The following is a 25,063-nucleotide window of genomic DNA, read 5'->3' as shown; positions in this document are numbered from 1 at the left end:
GGTAATACAAAAACGAAAAGGGAAGGAGAGTTGCATTGAACACAGATGCTAACAATCACACAGTCCCACCTGGGATCTGCATGGCAGAGTCTGACTCCAGTTTCGGCGCTGACGCGGTAATCCAAGACAATCGCAGTCCAGTTCCACACACGGATATCCAATCTGGATGTGGAGGGGATTACAATTTAAGCACAATATTAAGATGCGTCACAATTAATAAATGTTATTTTATATATGTATATAAACTCTGGAAAATGTGGGATTGGCTCTGTGTAAGTAAGACTTTGAATGGAGACACATGGCAGTAGAGTATTTAAACAGAAGAGTTCCATGATTAAAAATAAATGAAAGTAAAAACAACCCAGAAAGGCTTATAAATGTGAGTACAGCCTCAGCAACCAGAGGCTCCCTTGACAGCCGTGGCTGCAGCTGTTGGGCTTCCTTTTTTTTGGGGGGGGGGGGTTACTTCTCTGATCAATGAGCCTTGTACACCTGTGGCACCTCACATGTAACCTTATACAGGATCACCCTTCATGAGGAGAGGCTGAACCGAAGGAAACAGTAAAAAGATCAGAATAAATGGGAAAAATTGAAAAATAATATACAAGAGAATGAAATCTAAGAATTATAATTAACCAACAAGTTCATTTTTGAGGCGTGACACAGAAGAATTGTTGTTTCCTACAATTTTATGAAGACGTTTCTTGAATTAAGCTACACAACAAGTGCACGAGTACTTTATGCTTTATGCTATGGTTTAAATCATGCGGCTCAGTGAGTCACTTTTATTGACTCGCAGGCCCTCGGGGACAACCTCTGTTCTTCACTGTTATTTATTGTGAATGATTTCTACTTAGCAGAACACGTTAATCAATATGTTCTATTGATTAGTGGAGGAGTAGAGAATGAGGTTTAGTTCTGTGTCTTTTTATGGGGCATGCCAGGTGTCTGTTCCAAGGAGTATTATAATGCTGCATGAGAACAGCAAACCTTAAGAGGCGCTATTTATTCATTCTCCTATCTGCATCAGTTCAGGAGGTTATAGATTATAGATGGTTCATTTCTGCAAGGAGGATGGGTTTTCAGTATCGTGTTTGTTTTCCTGTATTGCAGGATTACACACACGTACACACACACAAAAAAAACACTATGTATATTTTCATAAAACTTGGAGGGTTATGTATTTAGACATTAAGAACACTGTTCATATTGGGATGGATTCAGAGACAGATTTAAGGAGTTTTTCTACATCTTTGAACAGCGAGGCATGAATTTAGTTTTATTCTGTCAATTGCACATAAACAACTTGTCTTGCTTCAGATTCGTGTTACTTGCATAATCTGCTCTAGAATAGAATTAGATATGTATATAGATGTGAAACGTTGTGTTTTTAAACATTGTCTTTTGGCACCAACACGTTGCTCAACAGGATAATTGATTATATTAATTTACATCAGTGTTATTTATTATTATTATTTTTATACAGTGATCAGTCTGCGAGCTCTTTGTTTGTTTTGTCACGCACTGTTTGGCTCTGGAAGAACAGACCGTTTATCTCCCTTTCCCGTGCGTGAAGCCATGAGGCCCATCTGGTGACGCGGAACAAGTGGCAATGCCAGAACAATTAATAACGTGCATTTAATCCGGCTTCACATTGCACACATGCAGACATTAGTCCATATAAGAAGCGCAGGCAGGCAGCCATGCGCGTAATGTTCAGATAGAGATGATTATAATACATGTTATAACATTTGTGCACGGACCGATGTGATAATAACCCATAATGATAATAATAATAATACAAAGAGCTCTCGTCGCCGCTGAGGGATGACGTGGAGAGGAGGAGGCGGGGAGGGCGAGGCTTCCGAAAGAAAGCAGAAGAAAAGCGGCTTCTTGCAGCCGGCGCATGCACCGGAGATGTACCGGGGACGCACCGGGAGGGAGGGGGGAGATGGAGGAGGTCTGAGGAGTGGCGCTTCTACCCCCCCCCCCCCCTCCTCACGCCGCTGCTCCCGCTTCTGTTTCTCTGCATTCCTGACATCATTGTTTGCTGGTCTGTCCGCGGACTCCACATCCATCATCGCCTGCAGCCATGTCGGACTCGGAGGACATGACGGAGTTCGCCAGCATCGTGGAGCGGATCGAGCGCGGAGAGGTGAGTCTCATCCGGATGATCTACGATCCTCCGACAGCCGCGGTCTGCCTGTCAGAGCGGGGCGACGGCAGCAGCGCGGGGTCGGCCTGCACCGCGGTCTGTCTGTCTGTCTGTCTATCTGTCTATCCATCTATCAATCAATCATCGATCTATCTATCTATCTATCTATCTGGTGCAGATCAAGATTTTTTTTCTTTTTTCAATTTATTAGGAACTTGATAATAATAATAATAAAAAAGAAATTCAAAAATATATTTCGGGGCATTGCTTGATTTGATGTGGATCCAAATAACAATCCTGATTTAATTTGGTGGCTGCTGCAAATCCATGAACCTTAAGTTACAGTTAAAGGCAAATATCTTGGTTTTTGAATGAAGCTTAATTGAATTAAAGGGGACTGTCGGCCCGGCTGAGCAGCCTAACGGACTGATAGTTCCCCATGACTCTGATGCAGTAAAAATCGCCTCTGCTATGAGATTCTTTTCTGCAGTCTATGAACATCCCACACATTTTGTATTGTATTCCATTGTGCTGGATTCTGTGTCATGGCTTCAGGCTTAGGTTCACCTATTTTTAGAAGAAGAAAAAAACCCTTCTGAACATAAAGTGTTTAATTAGAGGCCTCGGTGTTTGTAGTGCTGCAGGCCGATCACAGACTCCAGTCAATGCTGTATGTGGGACACTTGGCAGCAGCTGTATGGTGATACGGAGGCACTGGGTTACTCACTGAGGTGTGTGTTCCTGCATGCGTGTGTGTTTCCAGACTGACAGACGAGTTAAAACACACTCGCTCCAGCATGCACGATCTCCGGCACGCATCCATGCGTGAACTGTCTGCGTTTCATATGTCTGATGCAAAAAAGACTGCGCAGTCAACCAAATCGTTTAATTCAGATAATTCAAAATATAATCCGGCCTGTCTGCCAGAAAGAGAACTTTCACTTGTATCTTTGCAATGTCTAAACGATGGGAAACAACAAGTCAACATGTAATACTAATGAACATGGCTAACATCACACAGGAGCATTATGGTCCCTTGGGCATCCTTTTTGATCACATGTTGTCGACCATCCATCCATCCATCTGTCAAAAAGTGAAAAGAACGGGTCACTGATCTTTTTTAGAAGCTGCATGTTTCAGGCTTACGCGGTCTCTGGAAATTAACCACACATCGTATAAAATGTTACACGGACAAAAACTGGTTGTTTATACAATTTTTCAAGCCTCATACTTACTGTTGAAAAATTGAGAAATCCTTTGCAATGCAAATGATGCATCCATTTGAATTCCTAGCTGGTACCATCCCCTCTCCTGTGTTTTACAGACGTGGAATAAACCTTTTTCTTTTTACCTCTAGTGACTGAGTGGGTTTCCTGCCAACATGTGCAGGTGGAAAATAGAATGACTTGGCAGAGTCCTTTTAAATGACACCCCAAAAGCTTTTTATGGTCTTTGGTCGTTAACCAAATCACTGTGGAGCTGACATGCTAGCCCCCCCGTGTACCATAAAAGGAACTGCAGACCCACTGCAGCGATTAGCACGCCGTAAATTCCCTTTACTAATGCAGGGACGCTGACATTAGTACAGGCTGTACGTTGAATAGGTTATATCGTACGCAGCCCCTTTTAATAACCAATGAAACCTAATACGACCGTTTTAGTACCTTACAGGTAATCCCCCGACACCTTAACCTTAGACTTCTTTAACAGGATCTGCATCATTAAATGTGAAATTTGAGTTTTGTTTTACATGCATGTGCATCTACAGTAAGTACTGATATATGTTTATAGAACCCAACAAGTAATTGACTATAACTAAATCACTCTGCCATCCTCTAGCCTAGCGCTTCTACCTTTTGTACTATAAAACACAGTGTACGCACTTTTGTTTAGTGGAATGGCCGTAATTCATTCCCCATGGAGTTTCTGCTTTCACTTCCCCTTGTCTCATCACATTTTGTTTTTCAGTCGTGTTTGTACAGTAAAAAAAAAGGGAGCCTGATGTTATAGTATGACAGTGTATTTACCTTCACAGTTAAGCTGATGCACAAGACCTGAAGACAACATAACAATGTTCAGTTATAGTGACAGTGCCCCCTACTGGCAGTTTTATGCTTTGATGGAGCCCTCAAACATTAATCATCACGTATTGTAAATCAACATTGGGTGTATACATTGAGGTTTTGGCACTGTCTCTGCAGCACGATGTATAAAGTGTACGTGCTATTTAGGGAAAAGGGAATTACGCTTTAATTCATTGGCACAGTGTTCATCGCTGCTCTGGCTTAAATTCTAAACTCTTTTTACACTTTGTTCTGCTTTTACTTCGGTGAATGATCTGAATACTTCCCCTCCTAATCTGATGGAAAAAGAGTGATGATTGGATCTTAGCATGTGAAAGCATATATTTGCCATTAGTAGTTTAACAGATAAAAAGTTTCCATGATGGCAGATCTGTTTTTCATCTCTCTCTGAGAAGTCTTGACCTTTCTCAACTCACACCCATTTACCTGAAGCTGAATCTTTATCATCTCAGCTCCATGGAGAGTGCCATGTCTTTACCACTTTGTTTCTACACTGTGACCCGACACACGTTGACCCACGTTTTAATAACCCAGCACTGAATCTGTCTGTGGAATTATACACAACATATCGAGCTGCACCCGCTGTGCATTTCTATCCTGATTGATCTTTTGTTATTTTTAATACATTAGTACTTGGATCCACCTCAAAAATGGAATCGTCTCCTCCTCGGCTGTAGATTCATTTTTACACGAAGTTTCATCAAATTCCTTCCACAACGTTTTGAGATGTCATCACGCACTCTCACCAACTCTCAATGGTGGAGGGGTTAAAATTACGACGCGCACGAAGGCAGCAGCAGTTGCTATGGAGACCCCCCCCCCCCCACACACCCCTCCTCCTTGCGTCGCAGCAGAGCGTGGCAGGCTGCTGATTCACCACGGCAGCGTCACTATTTAAATCCATTCCGCCGTCGCTGCCGGCATCTTTCTCTTCTGCGTGCGTCCCAGAAGTTGAATAAAAAACAAAAAGCGAGAAAGCTCGGCCGGATTTGTTTTAGGTCTGTTCCCGTTTACTTTCTCCCCAGCATGTCTGCAGAGACGCGCCGTGGAAGCGGAGCCGGGGTGAGTGACTGGGGAGGTGGTAAGACGCCGTTTGGCTCGTTATCGGTGACCAGCGCGCAGCCCCTTCTCTGCGCGCCGAGGAGGCGAAACGTACAGAAAGTTTCGGCTCCTCTTGGGAAGCTGCGCGTCCTGCGGCGTGTCTCTCCGAGTCTGAACAAACAGCGCTGCTCGTCTCGTTTCTGTTTAAACCTCCTCCTATCCTTCGGGCTGTCGCCTTTTATTCGCGTCTGGATGCGCTTCTTGTTTTTTTGAGTTTACGCACGCAGAAGGAGGATACGGCTCATTGGGGGGTTTCTGACGCGGCACCTGAACTAAATGATCTAATCAAGTCGTGTTTGTTCGCACGTGCGTCGTTGGAAACTTTTTTTTTTTTATAAAGGTTTTCTATATTTAGCCGAACTTAATCCTGTCTTATGTAATGCATCTGTAAGGACCGCTTGGCTTTATTGTGCGGGACATTATGCGGGATGAATATTTACCTGAGCCTGCCTACGGAAGCCCAGTTTTTGCGCCCCCCCCCCCCACACTGACACAGCAAAAATACAATAGTCGCATTAGAGGTCAGACAATGGGTCTGATTGGGCTGCCTTTGAAGCGTCTTATAATAGAAGAGAATGGGCCATTGTTTCTGGACAGCTGCGTCCTTTCTGAAGATGGGCATGCTGGTTTCAGACCAGTGGCCTCACAGAAACTATTTCGGAGTCGCCCACACCATCGATACCGTTTGCTATTATCGGTGTTTGATTATTAAAGCCTATTCCAGTTGACTTGCGAGGCTGCACATAGAAAGACAGACGACCAATCCCGGCCCCACGTTCATGCCTGTGTGGTTGATATTTTTGGTAATTAGTTCACTTGCATCGCTTGTTTTTGGTGCCCAGACACCTGGAGAGCATGCAGGCTCCACACAAAGGTGGATTTGAACCCAGGACCCTTTTGATAACAAATTGGGTCAAATAGCAAATTGCATCTTCCTGCATAACGGATATAAGCTGCTGTAACCAAACAAAGGTTTGAATGATCGGGGAGCTTCTAAAACGACTACCCCATAGGGTAAAGGGTAAAATGGGAAGTTAATTACTTTTGAAAAGTACATGCAAAATGTGGAACATTCCAACACGAACACATTTCAGCAGTGGCTCATCTTAATAAATTCTATTACAGATAATCTGTTTTTAATTCATCACTGCGAAGTATTAGACGACCTGCTTCTATTGCTGTTGGTCCCTGAACATCCTCTTAATTTGCTTGTATGCCAACAGCAGAGCCATGTTGGCAGTGAAAAAATGTCAAGTTTGTACAATTTAAGGGTATTTATGGCAAATTTTGATAATCGTGTCTCATCACCAGGTCCCGATCAGGAACATAGAGCGGGAGTTGATCTGCCCCATCTGTAAGGAGCTCTTCACCCACCCGCTGATTCTGCCCTGCCAGCACAGCATCTGCCACAAGTGTGTCAGGGAGCTGCTGATGCTGAACCACGAGGACTCGTTCGATGGCGGTTCCGAGTGCTCCCTGCCGGGCAGCCCCAGGTCCCGGGTGCCTTCCCCCTCCATGGAGAGGCTCGACAAGCTTGTGAGATCAGGTGCGTCCCAGAGGAACAAAAGCTTTCTCTGGATTGAAAAGGTGTTTTCCTGGGATTTTTCTCATGTACAGCTCAGCTCAGCTCGGCGCGTTTAATCCGGCTCGTCTCGTCAGGCGAATCGATATTTGAGGTAATGGAAGCTAACAGTCGGGTTGCACGGGAAATGCAAGTATCAAGGCTATTTGGAGACAGTAGTACGAGTTTGGCATACAAGTCATGCCAACTTCCTGTAACTTGAGTCCGAGTTCAGTTTTCGGCACGGCATTCAGAAGGTGTCATCGGCTGCAGCCTGAGATTTATCTCCATAAAGAAGAGAGAAGGCTCGAAAATACGTCTGCAATGAGGATGCGTTCGGCTACGAGTAGAAACTGGAGAGGATTTCGGGACCAAATCATTGGCCAACGTTGAGGTTAAGGTTGAGCAAGCATAATTTTGGGACGTCTGCGAACATGCCCCAGACGAGCAAGAGCGAGCGAGACGACGATTTAACTTTAAACGCTAATTCTGCTTCTGCAAGCTTCATTAAGAAACCGCAGAGGAAATCTACAAGCTGTTGCTCCTCAGCAACATAAAGGCAATGTTGACAAGCGCTTCAGTCCTGATTGAGTTCACCATCTGTGTCTAATGGCCCAGAGGCATCAATTGCCCCCCTTTGATCATGTTAAGGGCTCAACAGGAGCAGAGAAGCCATCACTTTTCACTCCACTCTTAATCAGATAAGTGCATATTTTGTTCGTGAGTGAACAAAGCACAAATCTGTGTCCGTTTAGAGCCGTTTAAACTCTTAAAACCGAGCTGAAGAAAGAGTGTGGGTGTTCAGGGAGCTAACGTGTCACAACGTCTTTATGCTTTTGTGCTAAATGCGTGGCACTGCAGCAGCCAAGCTTGTGCAGGTCAATGTCTGACCCTTACACAGCCTGGCGAGACAGAAAGCTGCTGTTCTGATGTGAGAGAGCTCTGCGTACCGGCAGCGTCTGTAATGATGTAACTTTTGGTCACTTGTCAAAGCTCAGTAAGAGTTTGCGTTGCCCGACTTGACATCTTCAAGCTGTAGAAGCTATCGAGTGTAACTCTGTGTGCCACACAAATATGAAGATTTGAAATTCACACTGGGTTCAGTCAGGTCTTAAATCCACACCTTTTATTCTAAGCATGTCTGCAGGAGCTACAGTGGGGTGAAAACGGTTCTGGGAACCATTCTGCCTCTGTAAACACAGCCTTCCTTCTTCAGCCCCCCCCCCCCCTTCCATTACAACCTGAATGAGTTCATTCTTTACTGGCTGGTCTGCATCGGTTGATGCAGAAAATGATCAAATCCTGCTTTAGAGTAAATTTCATGCCTCGATGAGAGCACAGGCTGATTTCTGTATTCTCAGTCAGTGATTGTGAATAAGACATGGTTTTCAAGTTCATTCAGTGGCTGTGACTCATTCCCAGGTTTTGCACAATTGGAGCTCTCATCAGGATTACACAATAACATTTGCCGAATTAATCACCAGATTACGAAGCGCAAAATTCTCCGTTAGAATATTTAGAAAGTCTTAAAGTTCATTGTGAGCATACGACTTGAGCGACTTGCCCGACCAGCCTCGACACCGATCAGGTCATTGGTGGCCATGGTGACGCAAACCGTCCTTTAAGGAATGAACCAGGGATTAGGTGAAGGGAGAGAAAGGAAAGACTTAAGGGCTATATTTATCATGTGCAGCTCGGACAGGCCTGCTGTTCTTGGACTGAGGAAGACTTCATCACCATTTTCTTCACTTCATTTAATTTTACGTTCCCAGGACTCAGAGTCATTATGCCTTGATCTTCAACAGCAGACTCTTGAATAGTGCACCCTATTTGTGCTGTGTAACTGCATGAACATTAGCCAACTGCTACACTAGTAGAAGGTAGCTTAGCTTAGGAGGTTATCGATGGCCGAGACGCAAAAGCTCCTATCTGCAAAATGATCCGGAAAGAGTAGTGGAAAACGTTCTCTCTGCACTTTGCAAGGCATCAATACTGAGTCGGTATCGTTTACACATGATACAGTATTAAAGTCTTAAATCAGTGGATTGGGCATTAAGTATCCTTAAATAATGGCATTCTGCAAGAAAACAACACATTTTCTTTTACTTTTCTCAAAAAAGATCCCGAAATGTCGACTTTAATAGAATTAATATGAAGAGCAGAGCACGATGGCTGCGTGACGAGTGCCACCAGAAGGTGTATCGTCCCCTCCCCAAAAAAAGTGTTATTCCTGCTATTTGGTCAATGGATTGAGCTCAGATTATTTGTTCATGAATGCACCAACTCTTGAGTGTATGTTCACGCCCAGCTTACAGGTTCGCGTTTCACTCGGAGCTACATTATTTATTCATTTTGTCCTTTGGTGTACTTTTTGAGTTGCCTTTGTCCCTGCCATGTCATAATGTTGAAAAGAAAAACAACCGAGCTTCACTTCACATGCTGCTGTTTCATTTTTATTGTTGGTCTCACCTCACTTCTCTGTTCATTGCTTGCAGCCACAGTGCGAAGGTCGTTTGGAAGTCGAGGTAGACGTGGGCGCCGTGTTTTGACTAGCTGTAGTAGTGAGTACAGTGTTACTAGAAACCCTAAAATACCTGCCTTTCCTTTGTTAGCCCCGTCGACACAACCATACAAACTCACACCACAAATAAGGTAGACAGAATTATTTTAGGATAGTTCTTCTGGGAACTTAAATTAATATCCATTTGAATAATATTTATCTGAATATTCACAAGCAGAGGGTCTAAAAATGTTCAGAGAATTAAATTGAATTAAAAAAAGAAAATGAAACTGATATAGAAGACTTTGAAAGATAAGCTAAGAAAAGGCAATGTTATATTAATCCATTTAATTTGGTTTGCATGTTTGGAAAAATTAGTAAAAGGGAATGATTTTAAAAATTTTTTTTTTTAAAGGATTAGTTCCAAAAAGGAAGGGAAAGAATGAAACTGGTGAGAAGGCGGTAAGGAAAGGACATGTCCTAGGATTTGAAGTGGGACAGGAATGCATGTCCTGTGCAAGAACACAAACCGGTCAGCCTACCACTGATCATTTTAGGCCAATGAAATGAGAAACGGCAGATTGCTGGCCAAGTAAAACAAAAGACTGACGACTATTATTTATTGACAACTTATTTTATACGTTCTCTAAATGTTTTTCAGAAATGAGCTTTCTATAATATTCTCTACAAAGATACGAGCAACCTGGAAGTTAAAGAGAACCTGAAAATTGGGTCAAACTAATTTAAATAAATTCAAAGTAACTTACTCAGAAAATTTCAATTGTATAATTTTATATTTTGATGCAAAATGAGCAAACGTTCTTTATTTAAATCTGCAGACACTTTAGAGAACAAAAATCACCATCATGACGAGTTGGTTAAAAACATTAGTGCTCAAGCATCAGGCGCTCCGTATATAAAACCTTTATCTTTACAATCACTCATCAGTTTCTCCAGATCCATAAATCAACGCACCTAAATACAATTTGCTGCAGGCATCACCTGTCTGATTTTTATTTTTTTTGCTCTTGACCAGAGAAGTGGAGTCGGCATGCACATTAGAACAGTTGATGACACACAAGAATAAAGACACACACACACACACGGTTGCACAGCCTTCACAGTACCTTTCTGGATACCAAGGTCAGATTTCCCCCTCGCATCCAACGACCGTTTCACCTTCATCGCCATCGTCGGATGACATTTCCCATCACGTTGTCAGACAGTTGGGTTCAGGTAAGAACGATAACGGATGTGTGGCAGCAATGCTCTGGAGTGCAAATTGTCAGATCAGATAGAATCAACCTCCAAGTATTAAAATGAGCTTTACTGGAGTCATCGGCTGAACTCGCGTCACACAGCAACACATAACGCCTCAGTTTGTTTGCTTTCATTCCACTGCCCCCCCCCCCCCCCTCACAGCTGTACCGGTACATGTTTCATACCAAAATGCTATGTTGAAGTTATTTTGCTGTACCTGAGGAGTGTTTGATTTAATTTCCAGGTCCTCGGAAGAGAAGTGGAAATTCTGGCTTGCAAACTGAGATAAATCCAGCACTCCTCGTTTCCCCTGTCCCCCAAAAACGTGAAGCAATATTTATGTCTCTTTTGCCGTGATTTCAGTTTGTTGGCTGTGTTTCGTGTGGGGAAAGTGTTTGCGGCCCCCCCGTTGCTTGCATCTGTGATGAGCCCCTGTGTAAATGTTCCTTTCTGTCGGCTCCGTGTGACTGTTTGCTGCCTTGTTACGATGCCGCTGCATCACTAACAAGCAGAAACTCTGGAAAGCATCTTCGCTTGCAGAGGAGTTGTGTTGATTTTGGTGTTGATGCATTGAACTGGACAAGTGAAATTTAAAGATCCATTGCAAGACATTTCTGTTCATTGCCTTGGTTCTGCTTCTCACACCGTTCAGCTGCGTCGCTGGACTTCATGAATGCCATTAATTTTTTTTTTGATGGCCCACTTCTGTAAAATGTCATTATTTCCCTTTTTGTCCAGATCATCATGAGCACTTCAATACTCCTCACTCCTGTGGTAACTGTTAACTGACATTGTGCAAAGTATCTCTCTGTCAGCGCCATGGACCCCTTACTCTTTAATTTGCCCCGGTACATTTGGCAAGTCTCTCCCCCTGGACTTATTCCCCTGTACGGCCGCTGCTTGATAAATTGCCTGCATTGTGTAAGATTTGTGTCTTTATGGAGCAGTGGCCGATGTGGAAATGAAGCTCAAAGGGAGACGTATTAAAGCCCCCTTTTGTGATGCCATTATCAAATGGCAAAGGCATTTTTGGGCCTAAGATCATACTTGGCAGGCCACGTAGATGATGTAATACTGCTTTTGTGAATACTGACCCGAGATCTGTTGAACACAAAGGGGGGAATTCAAATTTTAAAAGCCCCTTTATTTGGCTTCCGTGGAAATAGACATGATTGGAAACTGGATGATCCAAGGCTTTGAATCTTTGTTACACACAATCTTTTCTCACTCATCCTCTGCTCTCCTCCAGGCTCCATTTCATCCCAAGGGTGGCGCAGAGGTTCTGTGACTCCCCGTGTCACCACCATCCCGTGCCCCGGCTGCCAGCATGACATCGACCTCGGCGAGCGCGGCATCAGCATGCTGTTCCGCAACTTCACCCTCGAGAGCATCGTGGAGCGCTACCGCCAGGCCGCCCGCGCGGCCGTCGCAATCATGTGCAACATCTGTAAGCCTCTGCAGCAGCAGGAGGCCACAAAGAGCTGTATGGACTGCAAAGCCAGTTACTGTAACGAATGCTTCAAACTGCACCACCCCTGGGGGACACCCAAAGCTCAGCACGAGTACGTTGGTCCCACCACAAATTTCAAGCCGAAGGCAAGTACAGTCACTGCTGTGGGGAACGAGTAATATCAGTTTTAACCTAAAGAGACTCAAATGGTTTCCTCCAGTTGGACCTTGAACGTCTCTCACCTTGTCACAGGATAAAAAAAAAAAACGGTTAGGTAACTTTGCTTTAAATGGTTAAAAGTAGTAAATGATGGAGCAGGATGAAGATGATTAAGAGGAACACAAGCAGCTGGAAGATCCTTCTGTGATAGGTCAGCTCGACTCGCAGAACATTCTGTTGTAATCCCATAAACACATATACAGTATGTGTAAATCGATACTGTATTTCCTTGTGTTTCTGACTGAGCATAAAATACTATTAACATAAATGGGTTTATCGGTGGAGTGCTTTGTCACCTCCAGGCCATTTGTTGTTCAAAATGCTGCGTCAGTGAAGCTGAGTTAAAGTGCTGATTTCACATTCCATTAGCAGACGCTTAAGGAAATGGCCCACAGATACGTTTCTGTTTGGCTCATCTTCCTGTTTCAATTCACTTAGTGTTGATCAGCAAAGGCTCCTAAACATGCATCAGAGTGGTGTTGTGTGTGGTGTTGTGTGTGGTGTTGTGTGTGGTGTTGTGTGTGGTGTTGTGTGTGGTGTTGTGTGTGTGTGAGAGAGTTTTAACTCCTTGCTCTGTAAATATCACAGGTGCTCATGTGTCCGGAGCACGAGATGGAGAAGGTGAACATGTACTGCGAGGTCTGCAGACGACCTGTTTGCCACTTGTGCAAGCTGGGAGGATCCCATGCCAACCACAAAGTCACCAGCATGACCAGTGCCTATAAGATCCTGAAGGTACCAAATGTAGAAAGTGATACTGTTTGTGGGGGGGGGGGGGTGCAGCTCTGTGTTTGTGTATCTGGTCTTAATTTGTACAGCTGGCTTTGCCTTTGGATGCCAAAGCCCAGGAGATGAGTAATCTATCTGATTACTCGTCTTAGTTCCCATTAGCATCCTTTAAAGGCAGACGGATCCTCAGAGGTTCAGTGTCTGCATCTAAAAACCTGAACATTAGTGAAAGCTTTCTGATGAGGACCGTCTTTCCACTCGGTGAAGTTAGTGTTCAGTCGCTGTGAGGCTGTTTCACAATGAACCTTAAAGAGCTGTTTCTTTGTGCTGCGTCACCCACTGACTGGACCTCAACTCTCCATCTCCTGATGCGATATAGGTGTGTGACCTGTGCCTGTGCTGGCACGCTCCTGACATGGATAGCGCTTCTGTTTGGAACCTGAAACGTTGCCCTGTTGACACTGATTCACTCGTGTTCCACTGGGTAGAATTAAATTTCAATCCGTTTAAGGGTTTGGTTTAGCTTATATGGAGACACGCATTGTATGTCAGGCTGCTATGAATGCTCCAAGTGTTGCAAAAAAGCATGTCAATCCTTGAAAATGTATAACAACTAGTACGGCAATTAAATGTTGTCGCCATGAACACGATGGACGTGGAGCGAGTTGCAGCAGAATCGGTGTGAGATTCGATCTGCTGGTTTGATTTGACCCACAAACCACTTTAATATTTAATGTTTACGTTTTGCTCCCCATGATTTTCTCTGCATTGTTCTGTATCTTCAAATTGTCACATTGGATGCCATGAACACTCCTGGAAGGCTGTATCAGCCAGGAAGTGGTGTGGGTTTCGTTTGCTTTGAACCGTATCGGTTACATTGTGATACTAAGTCAGGGTTTGGCAGATCTAACAGCCCACACCCTGCGTCAAACATGCCCATGTCCATACATCCTCAATGTATATTGCATGTAGAAGTTTTCCGTCGTCATAACGCGGTGTCATTGTGGACGTATCGGAGCATCAAGAGCTTCCGAAACTCATTCACATTTAAACGCTGCTGTTCTTTTCTCTCACCAGGAGAAGCTTTCCAAGAGTATCCATTACCTCATCAGTAAAGAGGACCGGGTCAGGGCTCAGATTACAGATCTTGAGCTGCTCATCTCTCAGACTGAGGTGAGAGAGCTGACTGGCGCTGCTGCAAACCAACATCCCTGTTCACTTTATTCCAACAGTTGTGCAGTGCTCTGTGAAATGGAAACCATTTTCCTTTATATTCATTTTTTTAAAGTCTCTTTTTTTTTTCTCAAAACTCTCAACTGTAAAAACATACAAATTAACGTATTTCTCAAAATTCTTCTTGAAGGAAAATGGCCAGCTGGCAGAGCGTCAAGCCAGTGAACACTTTGAGCGTCTCTTTGAGACGCTGCAGGAGAGGAAATCCGAGATGCTGAGTTCTATCGAACAGTCACAAAATCGACGAATGGATCAGCTCAAGGCCCAGGTATTTATTGGGTACCTCCACCCATGATCACAACCATTCTGACACGTATAAATATAATTGATACTTGATTCCAACTCATAAAGACAGTATTCTAAGGAACAGGCCTGCTGTTCAGTACACAAAGCGTTCTGTTTTACTGACTGGAACTATAAAACGCTCCCCAGGTGGAGGAATACCAGGGCATGCTGGAGAACAGTGGCCTCGTGGGCTACGCTCAGGAGGTGCTGAAAGAGACGGACCAATCCTGCTTCGTACAAACTGCAAAGCAACTCCACATCAGGTAGAGCCAATTTATTACCGACATCTTGGCTGTAAATTTCAGTTATTTGTCAAATGAATTGACAACTTTAGTAAACATTCCCAGTTAAAATTACGAAGTCCAAAAGCTAAATACGATGTGTAAGAATGTGTTTTGTTTTGTTGTAATGAATCAAACTGAAATATTGTTACCATTTACAAGAGCAATGTCTTGGTGGATTTCGCAAATGGGGGTGAGTCTGACGCTCTCTAAAATAAAAAATATAAAAACAATCTGATTATGGGGGTTAGACTGTCAGGAATGCAAAGAAGTAAAGGTTCACAAACTTGATAGCATTTAAATTGTCATGCCACAGCATCCAGTCAAGTCACCAGAGTAATCTGATCTAAGTGGAATAATTGATCCCCTTGGGCAGCTTCGGATAACCTGGATACCTTTATTCTCTTGCGCATAATCCACTGAGGGAAAGCAGTTGGTGATGGTCCTGCGTTCGTTTAATGAAGTGTTTTTCTGTGAAGACGAGCCTCCGCTGATAAATACAGTTTTGCTATTTTATGTCCATCCCCTTTGTTTCTCAGGATCCAGAAGGCCACAGAGTCTCTGAGGACGTTCCACCCTTCAGCTGACCCCTGCTTCGATGAGTTTGTGCTGGACACATCAAGAGAAGAAACACTCCTCAAAGAGATATGCTTTGGTGGAGGTACAGCCAATCAAAAGTTCATTTCTCCAGATGCACCCATTCCTAAAAATGCGATGAATAAAATGGCAAGAATAGTTTAGAAATGTGTCCGGTTTCCACACATGGTGTCTCAGATGCTATGATGGGATGAGATGTGTGTTTTGTCTGTGCCCTGGAGCATCGAGCTCTGAAAAACGAAATAATTATCAGCCTAAACCGTCATTAACTGTCTGTGGCGTTTTCAAAGCCGATCATCTGAGCAGATACTATTTACACGTAGCACACAAAGGATTATCGTAAAACAGGGCGAGAATTTCTGTCATTACAACAAACATAGCAAAACATGCATCTCCAGAACCAATTTGTCTATTGTTCTAAACTGCAGAGCATGCATTTCCACTCGCACCAATTCGATAGATTCAAGTCTGTTTGTGATTAAACTTTGAACCAGAAAATAGAAACTTAATAGAAACAATAATGTTTTATTTGAGTTTTTGGTTTGAATCTATAATACCTGGACATAAACATGATTCTGAGAAAGATTACTCAGTCTTCTTTTGAGGCTTCCAGTCTGATCTATTAACTGATACTAGTAGTTTTCCTTCAGACCATCTTCTAATCCCTGTGCCAGAGGAAACTAGCTAGTAATCTAACAATGCACCCTAAATTAAATCACCGCTGCAATGCTTTGGGAAAGTGCTGCGTACAGCAATTGGGCGGTCATATTGATGTGTTCTTAATCAAAGCATGAGGGATGCCCTTTGATTAGAGGAAGGATATAAGATGAAGGGCACTTACTGCAGTGTGTAATTAAATGAAACTCTTGACAGATGATGCTCTTGTATAAAATCCCTATAGCATAATTTATAAAAGGCGTTTCGGCTCCTATACTGTACACCTGAAAGCTATGTTTCATAAAAAATAAAAAAAGAGGCTGCATTTAGCTATAGGTCACATATTCCACTCACTAGAGAAAAGCATAATCTCCTAATTTCAAATTTGGAAAGTATATAAAACCTTTATTTTAGCTTTTTGTTCATGTTGCTTTATCTTCCGCCATGGAATAGATCCCATATTATCTCAGCTGTGGGCTTTGACCCCATGCTCTGGTTCTTCAGAGGCTGTGGAAGACTGGGTTTGTCAAGTCTAAACCCCATTTGTCTTCCAATGCAAATTAGTTTCCTAAAATACAAAATTGATAACCGAGCTATTTTCCCATCTCCTCCAAAGCCAGTGCAGGAAAGAATGTGTTTTTGAGGAATCCGGCCGAAATAGACGCAAGAGAAACACGTTCTTGTCTTTGGGAAATGGGTAAAAACATGTTATTTCTTGCTACTTGTTCATTGATCAAAGACTTATCGGCGTGGTCACTCACTGCTGTTACTTCTCCCTACTTGTACAAGGGTGTAACAGTGGTTTAAGAAGGGAAGGAATTAAAGTCATGAGTATACTAAAAAGGAAAATATTTGTTTCTTAGAGACTGTCCGTTCGAGGATTAGGCAAACTCTTTTAGCCAGAAATTATTTTATGATTATTTTTCCTCCATGTCCCTGGGCAAAGCAATAAAAGGCACCCTTATAAAAGAAAAAAAGAGAAACATCCACAGATACAGGGTGTTTCTATCATGGCAATGGAGTACAAGAACAGGCGGCGAGCTGAAAGAGTACAACTCGTGTGCCTGGGAGAACAAGACTATAGGGAGACTCAGGATTAGTAAAGTGACTTTGTAAGTGTAGAAAGTACTGCAGCACCTGGTAACGGCTTCCGTAAAAAGACTGAGAAATATGAAATGCTACAAAGGGACAAATAATTTTCACGAGAACAATGAAGTGTATAAAAAACAATTCACGATCCTTGCGTGCAAAATGGTCTTTGGTGGTTCCAGTGCATGATGAATTTAACTGAATCATTCTAGACTGGCTGCTTTTCTTTTTTATACAGAAGGACAAATAACAAGTGGTGGTGGAGTTATGTAGATGGATGGAGAGTCGGGTCAGTGCTTCGCCAGAGAGTGAGCTTCCATCAATAGGAGAAAAGACGATTCATAAAAATATAATGGACAAAGGGGAAATTAGAGGCAAAGGTTGGAGAGAAGTAGCGTTGGTAGTACTTTACAAAGTGCATCTCCGAGCAGCCAGTCGATGTGAAAAGCTCTTAACAGTCTCCGTTATGCGAGACAAGGTTTTCCATTGTTCCATGTAGGCAGACCTGATCCTGACAAATCTGATCTTTACCACACTTATGCTACTGCATTGGCTAAAACCTAAGCTGCTGCGTTTAATTACTGTACTAATTATGCTTAAGATGTTTGCTTTAACTTGAATCTCCTTTGTGTTACGATTAATTTTCCATGTTTCTTTAGGATCTGTTACATCTTGCTTGTACCTAATTTAGCAGCATTAACATTAGTTGTGTGCTTTCCGTTCGCTCCAGACACTCTCACAACAGGAGGGCTGTCCTCTTGTTAACCCATGGCTCCTGCTACGTTGAAGGGCGACCTGTGTCACTGGCCTGTTTTACTGACTGGTTTTTGTGGTTTTGTTTCCTCCTTTCTACCCGTGTCTAGTTCTCGACCCTCCTCTGATTGACTTGTCTAATAGCAAAGTCTATAATGAAGCCTCCATCTGCTGGAGGCTCTCGGATGACCATCTACCTACTGATCACCAAGTGCTTGAATACTGCAGGTGGGTACAAACAGAGATGCACAAACGAGCTATAGACGAACCAACACGATTGGATTTTATCCTCCTTCTTCTTCAGACTTGGAGACCCAAGCCAGCCGCCATCCCTGGAGGACTCTGAGGACAACAGGGTCTGGAGGGCCACAGGCAGCGTTTACGGTTCCAGCGCTGTGGTGTGTGACCTGGATCCTAACAGCCTGTACTCATTCAGGGTTCGGAGCTGCAGGAACTCCATGTTCAGCCCTTTCAGCCCCGAGGTCACCTTCCACACGCCGCCGGCACCTGGTGAGTCTGGGAGGCACTGCGGCACAGCAAACGCGTACAGACCACTAACTTGCACTGACTCATCATATCAGCATCGCGTGCTGCGAGTGGTCCATCGGCATTAGCAGTAATTATTCAAGATTGTCATTGCATGGGTGTTTTATGTTATTTTATTTGCTCTCATGTTCGTTGACATTTTTTCCTCACAGGCTACGACATTAGTAGACATGCTTTTTAGCACGGTGGAGGTGTTGTATAGGGATACTGTATAAATGTCACGAGTCCTTATCAAAGGAACCCTTAGTCTAATGTAGCTATTGGCTATGAAGATTCCAGGTCAACTGGACTTGGAGAAAGAGCTTGAGCTTGTTTAATAATTTCTATGAAATTTCAATCCCAATATATTAAGAGGCAGAGATGGGGCCTATTGTATCAGAGCACTGTGCAGTGTGTGTCACAGCCCAGCTGAGGGGTGTGGCTCCCCCTCGCGTGCCCTGAGGTTTAGAGGCCGTCTGAAGATGTTGGATAAGAGCCTGAAAAGTGTTTCGTCTTTATTTTTTATAAAAAGGAGCATGAACTTGTATTGCATTTTTCTCACAGCCTTCTTTTTATTGAGCTGTTTTCCCCCCCAAGGCGGCGGCTGAGCTCCGCTCTCTCCTTCATGTCTCAGAGCACATCTGAGTGTTTTGTTTTGGGCTTGAATACAGGATGATTAATCAATGACAGACGCTCTCTGTTTTCAAAGCTTGTAGCACGCACAGGGGAGGTAAAGAAACAACAATTCTGTTTTTGTTCATCACTGTTAATATACTGTAGCCTTTGATCGTTGAAGGGGATTGCTTTGTATGGCTCGTGTGTGTGGGGATAAAACTGCATCTGTTCCAAATAAACTTTAGTCTTGCATGACGAGGTGAGATTCCGAACGAAATGATCATCACCCCCAGCCATCTGTTGAACTTGAATTGAAATCGTATCCTCCCTGAGGAAGCTGACTTTTTGTATGTAATCACTACATTGTGCATTGAGTGTAGGAGTGTCAGTTTTGGACCGGCATTGGTTAGCGTCTGTGGGTTTTGGCACACTTGCCTCTTGTTGTTTTCCCCTCCTAATGGCAACATTCAAAAATCATTGAACATGTGCATACATGAAGCACCGGTCTGTGCTAAGAGTTCTGAACAAGCCTCGTTATTGAATCTCCCACATTCCTGGACTCTAGTTTCTGTGGGACCGCGTGGTTTATTTCAGCGTGCGGCAGTGATGGGGTGACAATTCAGGCCTGAGTGAAATGCAGTGGACAAAACACACAAACACACACGCAGCTTCTCGTGACTCAGAATGAGGGACAGCTGCAGACAACAAATGTTTATTTTTCACAGCTGTGCTTTAACCTACTTTCACTCTTGATTAGGCATTTGGTACTGAGCAGTGCATTATTGAGTCCCTTGCATCTTTTCGTGGAACCAAAATGTTGACTGGATGATATGAAGCTTTTTTTTTGTTTGATCCCATGGCTGCAGAATCTCAATGCCTGGTTGTGATCAGTAATGTTGTCTCTCTTGCAGTGATTGCCAATTCAACACAACGTAGACAAAATATTCTTTACAACACAATAATGGTAACACTTGGAGGGGATAGGCACAACCATCCAGTTACCCCCCTGATGGGGTTATAAGAGGCATTATATTGCTAAACCTGGTTTCCAGTTAATCCTGATGCAACTGCTGTTAATATCTCTGCACCACTACTACACAACATGTTAAACTGCAAAGATGTTGTCTGGTCACCCCAGAGGCAACCTTATAATATTATAATGATCATGGCCTAGTTGTTGGAGGGTTTTCAACATGCAAATTAACTGGTCTTTTCAGTGTGCATCTCAGACTGCATGAAATGCTTGAGTGGACAGACATAATCATGTCGGCCAACGGTTCATGCACCCCGGATTATGGTAATTGTGGTCGCATAAAATATTAATAGAATGGCGTTATAAATGTAAACGGTCGTTGCGCGCACAAAATGTGGATTGCAAGGTCTCGTATCCTTTCTGGGGTTGTGACAATGGCAAGTCGGTTATTGTGTAGGACTTTAAGATTGAGCGAGAGCGCCCTCGTGTGTCAACACCTCAGATCCACACCTGCTTAGTCCCCTTCAGAGGGAGGAAACCTCTTACAAGTGATTTATATTTGGTCTGTTTTCCCCCTCTTTCTGCCTCTTTTGTCTTCTCTAACTCTTCTATCCTCACATACAGCATTTGGTTTCCTATTCAGTGATCAGTGTGGCTTCAGCACTGAGAGGCTCATTCTTAGCAAGAGACGGGACACTGTGGAAAATGTAGCAGGCATGGCTTTTCTCCTCGCGGCTGATCGTGTGCAGACGGGCAGCTACGTCGCTCTGGACTACATCATCGGGGACACTGGCATCACTCAGGGAAGGTATGCCGAAAAATGACACTGGAACGTTCTGTAAAGGGGTTGTCCAGTGCGCTTCAATAAGTTAATGTGTTCTTACGGTAAGACACGGGCAGTGCAACACACAATGTGGAGTCTCATGCTATCTGGATATCAACCATTTATTTGTTTGTTCTAATCCTAATCTTGTAGGATGAGTTGCCTGATTGGTGATTATGGGAACTACTGGGTGGGGGGGGGGGGTGCGCACAGAAAAGTACCGTAGTGCCATTGGTATTGATTTCCAGTTCTGAGGTGAAATGTGTGAATTGCTCTGTCCTGCAGACACTATTGGGCCTTTAAGGTGGAGCCTTCTTCCTACATGGTGAAAGTTGGAGTCGCATCAGATTCCAAACTGCTAGAATGGTTTCACAATCCCAGAGATACCAGCAGCCCAAGGTAAGCACAAGCATATGTCTCTGTACATACAACACAATTCTTACAATATTTATTTACTCTCCTGCGTCAGTCAAACAATCTCGGAGCAGCGCTAAGTGTGTTTGAGTCATACCTAATCCTGTGATGTAAGAGGAGAACCAGTTTAAACTCGTAAAGCGCTTAGTCACAGAGTAAGCTTGCCTGGGATGAAAACCGTTGAGCATGTTGGGAAGCCATTTTCTTCATGCAGCACCAGCTCATAAGTGTCATCCTATTTATGGCCGTCTCCTCCCAGGTATGACCATGACAGTGGGCATGACAGCGGCAGTGAGGACACGTGCTACGAGCTCTCCCAACCCTTCACCCTCCTCACCCTGGGCATGGGCAAAGTCTTCATCCCCAAAGCTTCTTCATCTTCCTCTGCTTTTGCAGCAAGTGCAACCGCACACGCCGACTATGGAAACCGAGTGCTTCCCATGCCCCAACGCTTGGGTGTGTGTCTGGATTATGACACGTGCCGGGTGTATTTTTACGACGCCGACACCATGAGGTGCCTTTACGAGAGGCAGGTGGATTGCTCAGGAACGATGTATCCGGCTTTTGGCTTCATGGGCAGTGGCAAGGTTCAACTGGAAGATTTCATCACTGCCAAACGACTGACCCTCTGAGGAGAGATGGCGAGTGTTCTTGGAAGGGTGGGTTTTATTGACTGTTGGGATAAGAACCCATTGGCTACTGGAGAGAGGAATGCTTATCATCAATGCACACATACGGAGGTCTTCAGAGGCTGGTATACTGCATGTAAAAGGTCTTCTCTACCTACCAAAGTCAAAGCTCCATCTTTTTAACATGGAACGCCTTCAAGCTTACACTCACTCTCTTTGCCATGTAGGTTTATATTCATAGATTATTTTATGTGAGTTAATGATGGGATAGTCTTCGTTGCTTTTACTTTTCTGTAACTGTGTTGAAGTGTAGGAGCATATGTTTTTTTTTTTTTGGTATTGGTGGACCTGACAGAGCCTTGGAGCTACTTTTTTTTTTAAAAGCTTATACCTTTGTGCCTTTATTAGGGAATGGCTTGCTGAGTTTGATCTAGCAGACATTGGTATTATGCAAAAGCATTGTGGAATTACTGAAAAGCGTAAATGCTGTCCGTGAGTTTTTACTGTTTGATCACTTTCACTGGTGTCACCGTTAATACTATCTGTAATGACCTATTACTCATTTACTCTTCAGCACTACTTTTCAACCTTGTCACAATTTTAATCTGCTGCTTTTGCACATGGTTAAAGAAGCCTCACGCATGATAATCTTTTCAATCACATTTTGATCACTACCTAGTTTGCTTCTTGACCTAAAGTTTTTGTAGACATGATCGGCACGTTGATTTCTCACTCTGGTAGTCGTGTGAAATTTACCTTTTTAACATGCAGCACATACTCCCTGGAGTAGTTCCTTTAATTTGAAAGCCTCTCAATTTTTGCATGACACTGAATGTGACTTTTTTTTTATCGTGAAACCAGCTTGGTATCAAAACACGGTTTTTAGAACATCAGTTTGACAAATGCAAAGTCATTAATAACCTAATTCCCTTCGATTCTGGTGCTTACGTAGGTGCGCAACTTGGCTCTGGGTCACTAGCAGCCTTTAAACATGTACACAGAGTGCTATCATAAGACACTACTCGGTACCTTTTTTACTATCGAAACTACAGTTTACTTGCAGTGCAGGACACGGGTGTAGCACATTACTTTGTCTTTGGTGAGTTTGGCTGTCAGACACCTAAATGGTTAATTTTCTTTGATTAGTATATTTAAATTATTGGTGTGTCCTTTAAATGTGCCTGCAAATGGGCTCATTTCTACATTCATTTCTGGTTTCTGCAGGCTAAGAGTAATCGGTGTGTGTTTTCTCAGTTTTCTGGCCCAGACAGGGTCCCAGTCTGTCCTACCTCTATCTGCGGGGCCTGGAAAATCTTAACTGCTGTATGCTTCCTCACAGAAATGTGTTGGGTTAGTTTTGCAGCTTTGTGCATAATGGTTGGTTCAAGATCCCTGCCTTTTCTTTAATGGCGGATAATAAGCTGATCTTCACAAGTGTTTATTTTTACTTGCATGTACATATCGAGTCGAATAACATTCATTTTATTTACGTAAAGTGAATCTCAATGTTGGCTTGCGTTTGACTGAAGGATTTGTTTTACGATTGGTGGAAACCGCAAATTGTTGTTCCTTATAGTACAACGTTTTTCTTATTTGTGGTGTCGGTTTGATGTAGAACAGATCGTGTGCTTTGTTTTTTGTTCAAACATTAAATAAATCATGACCTTTTGGCGGAGCATACATTTCCTGCAGGTTCAAAAATCAATTTAATTTATGCTCAAGCATAGGTTTTTCTTCCCCCCCCCCGGTTTCTTCCTATTGGAGTCAAAACACAGATGTAGGTATTTATAGAAATGTGGTTTAAGGGTTGTAATCTCAAAGTACACAACTGCTTCACACATCAAAGCCTGCATTTCATTGGCAGATTAAAAACCAAATAATCATCAGAATTCTAAAATGGCACTTTAAAAATAATCTGGAGCATGTTGGTAACAGTTTGGCTCTGCAGGTGTATATAAAAGGTGTGTGCAATATTTTTAAACAGGCTGTAGCATAGATGGGCGTAGGCTTAGCAAGACAATTTGCACTGTTAAAAGTAAATTTTGTGTTTTCCAAATGGGGTTTTCCTTAAAACAAAGTGAATTGTCAACTTAGTTACATTTCTAGAACCTATGATTATGTGAAATCTGTTTCTCCCTGTGCATTTCCTCCAGAGGATTTGGATGTGGTGTGTAAGTGGGGTTCTGTATGTTTATATGCAAAGATGTGGATTTTTTTTTGTTTTGCTGTGCTACTTTCATTTTCTGTGAGTTCATCAAATAAAACTAGTGTTTTTCAATCAATCTTGGCTCCAAATATTATTCAATTTTGTGCAGCTGTAAATTTATTTCCTGATCATTTTAGATTAAATCCTTATCTGGAAGAAATTGAAATGTATAAAAATGACTGCAAGTTAACACTGTTCATCTACTGAGGTTTCTTTAACTGTTTTCAGATAAAGCGAGAATCAGACAGGTTCAATTACCGGTGCTTGTAATTGACTGACAGAATTATCAGTAACTGATACCAGATCTATGGCACATTGTGGCGAGGGTAAGCAATTGTGTTGCAGACAAATATCCTCCCGCAAAACAAAGTCCTGCAACTTGGGATGGCCGGTGACTCTAAATTCCCTGTGGATAATTGTGTTGGCCCTTTGATGAACCGACACCGAAGAGCATACAAAAGGAAAATTCACCCACTACGATGGGTTTCTATCGATCAGACGCTGATGATCAAAATCCGCTCCTTCACCTGCTGAAGGATGCTGCGCTATTGGAGGAGTGGGGGGTGTGACGTCACGCGGTGATCAAAGCGGAAGCGACGAAGGAGGAAAAGAAGCAAGTCCACGTCACTGAGGTGTGATAGCGCAGGACGGCTTCCGTGGGTTGTCCACGCATTCCCCACGCATTCCCGTGTTGGATTGAATATTTAAGTAATTTGACCACAAGTCGGAGATGCTTTGAGCGGCTTCAACAGAGGCACCGGGAATACGCTGAAGGTTACCGGCTTACGGTACGTGAACCTCCGCCTGCTGCTAGCCAGCCCGGCTCAAACGCCGGACGGTGCCCGCTGCAGTGCGTCCTCCGGGCATTCGCGGCTTGTATTACGTTTAATTTCTACCAGGCTTCGTGGAATATCACCTCCAGTA

General features: G+C 43.3%; 1 protein-coding gene across 1 annotated transcript; it reads left to right on the top strand.

The window, feature by feature from the left end:
- The first annotated feature begins 2,092 nt into the window (after positions 1–2,092).
- Positions 2,093–21,936, top strand: LOC137914195 (E3 ubiquitin-protein ligase TRIM36-like). Its single transcript, XM_068757800.1, has 14 exons — positions 2,093–2,155; positions 6,652–6,886; positions 9,397–9,426; positions 11,911–12,257; positions 12,919–13,065; positions 14,137–14,232; positions 14,423–14,560; positions 14,725–14,840; positions 15,398–15,519; positions 18,065–18,182; positions 18,259–18,464; positions 20,692–20,875; positions 21,176–21,289; positions 21,564–21,936. The coding sequence occupies exons 1-14, from the start codon at positions 2,093–2,095 to the stop codon at positions 21,934–21,936; spliced, it is 2,289 nt and encodes a 762-aa protein (XP_068613901.1).
- The last annotated feature ends 3,127 nt before the right edge of the window (positions 21,937–25,063 follow it).

Source organism: Brachionichthys hirsutus, unplaced genomic scaffold, assembly GCF_040956055.1.
Source record: "Brachionichthys hirsutus isolate HB-005 unplaced genomic scaffold, CSIRO-AGI_Bhir_v1 contig_700, whole genome shotgun sequence".
NCBI classification, from domain to species: domain Eukaryota; kingdom Metazoa; phylum Chordata; class Actinopteri; order Lophiiformes; family Brachionichthyidae; genus Brachionichthys; species Brachionichthys hirsutus.
The sequence above is the reverse complement of the archived record's forward strand: the minus strand, read 5'-3'. Positions and strand labels throughout refer to the sequence as shown.